The following is a 1,322-nucleotide window of genomic DNA, read 5'->3' as shown; positions in this document are numbered from 1 at the left end:
TACACATGCCTGCACCACACACACACACAAATAAACACACACACACACACACAAAACACGCCCTAAGACCTCGATTTGCCCATAATGGATTGAATAATTATATAACATCCCTTGCCAGCTGCTCAACTGCCCTTGGAAGAGTCATGCAAGCATATGAGGCACACAAATGGAATGAATGACAGATGCATTTCATAATGAACAGATTAGGAATTATGAGCTCTCATCATAGTATTAGCTATGATGCAAAACCTATCATGTTCTCTTTGTTGGGAATCGCATTATCGACAAATACTTTAACAACGCTGTCATACAAACTTTGAGCACTTCCTTCCTGTACAGGAACTAGACCAAGAAAAACATCATTAGCTTTACCGCCATGTATCAGACGGGCAAGTAGGCACAAGTATTTAGTGCAACCTTTGTCGGTCGATTCATTAACAATAATTGAAAACTTTTGAGTTTTTAGATTGCTGATCAGCTCTTCCTTGCTAGTTTCACCAGTTACTTTCTTTAGTATTGCAGTAGTCTTACTTCTACTGCATGCAATATGTTTAGCAATCTCTGAGTCACTACATACAGATTTTATTAGTAGGAGTAAATGTGTCATAATACTCATAGGTAGGTCTTCTTTCACCTTTTTCACCTTTTTATCCAGTGATGAATGTCCTCTTGCAAATGACATTGACAATAGGGTAGGTTGTTTGGCAGCACTACTGACATTTGTTTTGTGTTTTTGTCCATCTGCATGTTTTTCTAGCTCGGATTTCTTTGCATTAAGTTCACAATCACAGGCTTTGCAATAAGCTCTATTTTTACTCTTCAAACTCGGTTGCAGCCAACCCTTGAATAATGGAAGTGATTCCCAGTTACATGAATATTTCTGAGAATATTTCATTTTCTTTACTGCCCTGGGGGGAGTGCCTGGATCATCGCATCCATCATCATCGGTATCCGCCATGACTGGATTCACAACTGTACCAAATGAAAAAATACGTTAATTATACCGGAGCTCTTTCGTAAGTGAATCATTTGTCACCAAGGAACATTTCATGTCCTTCAAAGTTAACACTAGTGAATCTGTTGTCTAATGTCGCCAATGCTTTATGGTACAGTATAGGCCTAGTCTGTTAGGTAATATTAGTTACTATCAAGATTGTGACATGATACTAAGTAACTAAGCACATATTGATAGCCATCCATTTTTTTATAGATATATTCCTGCCAAATAACACCGAATTACGACACATATCATTAGTACTCTTTCTTCCAATCCATAGGTTAACATTATATCCTAACTCTTTCGCAAATATCAGACAGTTAGA

At 37.6% G+C, this 1,322-nt stretch overlaps 1 protein-coding gene across 1 annotated transcript; it reads right to left on the bottom strand.

Moving 5' to 3' along the window:
* Positions 1–235: 235 nt before the first annotated feature.
* LOC119595556 lies at positions 236–958 on the bottom strand. Its single transcript, XM_037944672.1, has one exon. It carries the CDS (start codon positions 956–958, stop codon positions 236–238), a length of 723 nt encoding a protein of 240 aa, XP_037800600.1.
* Positions 959–1,322: the final 364 nt, after the last annotated feature.

This window comes from Penaeus monodon, chromosome 36, assembly GCF_015228065.2.
Source record: "Penaeus monodon isolate SGIC_2016 chromosome 36, NSTDA_Pmon_1, whole genome shotgun sequence".
Lineage (NCBI taxonomy): Eukaryota > Metazoa > Arthropoda > Malacostraca > Decapoda > Penaeidae > Penaeus > Penaeus monodon.
The sequence above is the reverse complement of the archived record's forward strand: the minus strand, read 5'-3'. Positions and strand labels throughout refer to the sequence as shown.

Excerpts from the sequence above, each read along its gene's own strand:
- LOC119595556 (XM_037944672.1), bottom strand. The coding sequence starts at position 958 with ATGGCGGATACCGATGATGATGGATGCGATGATCCAGGCACTCCCCCC.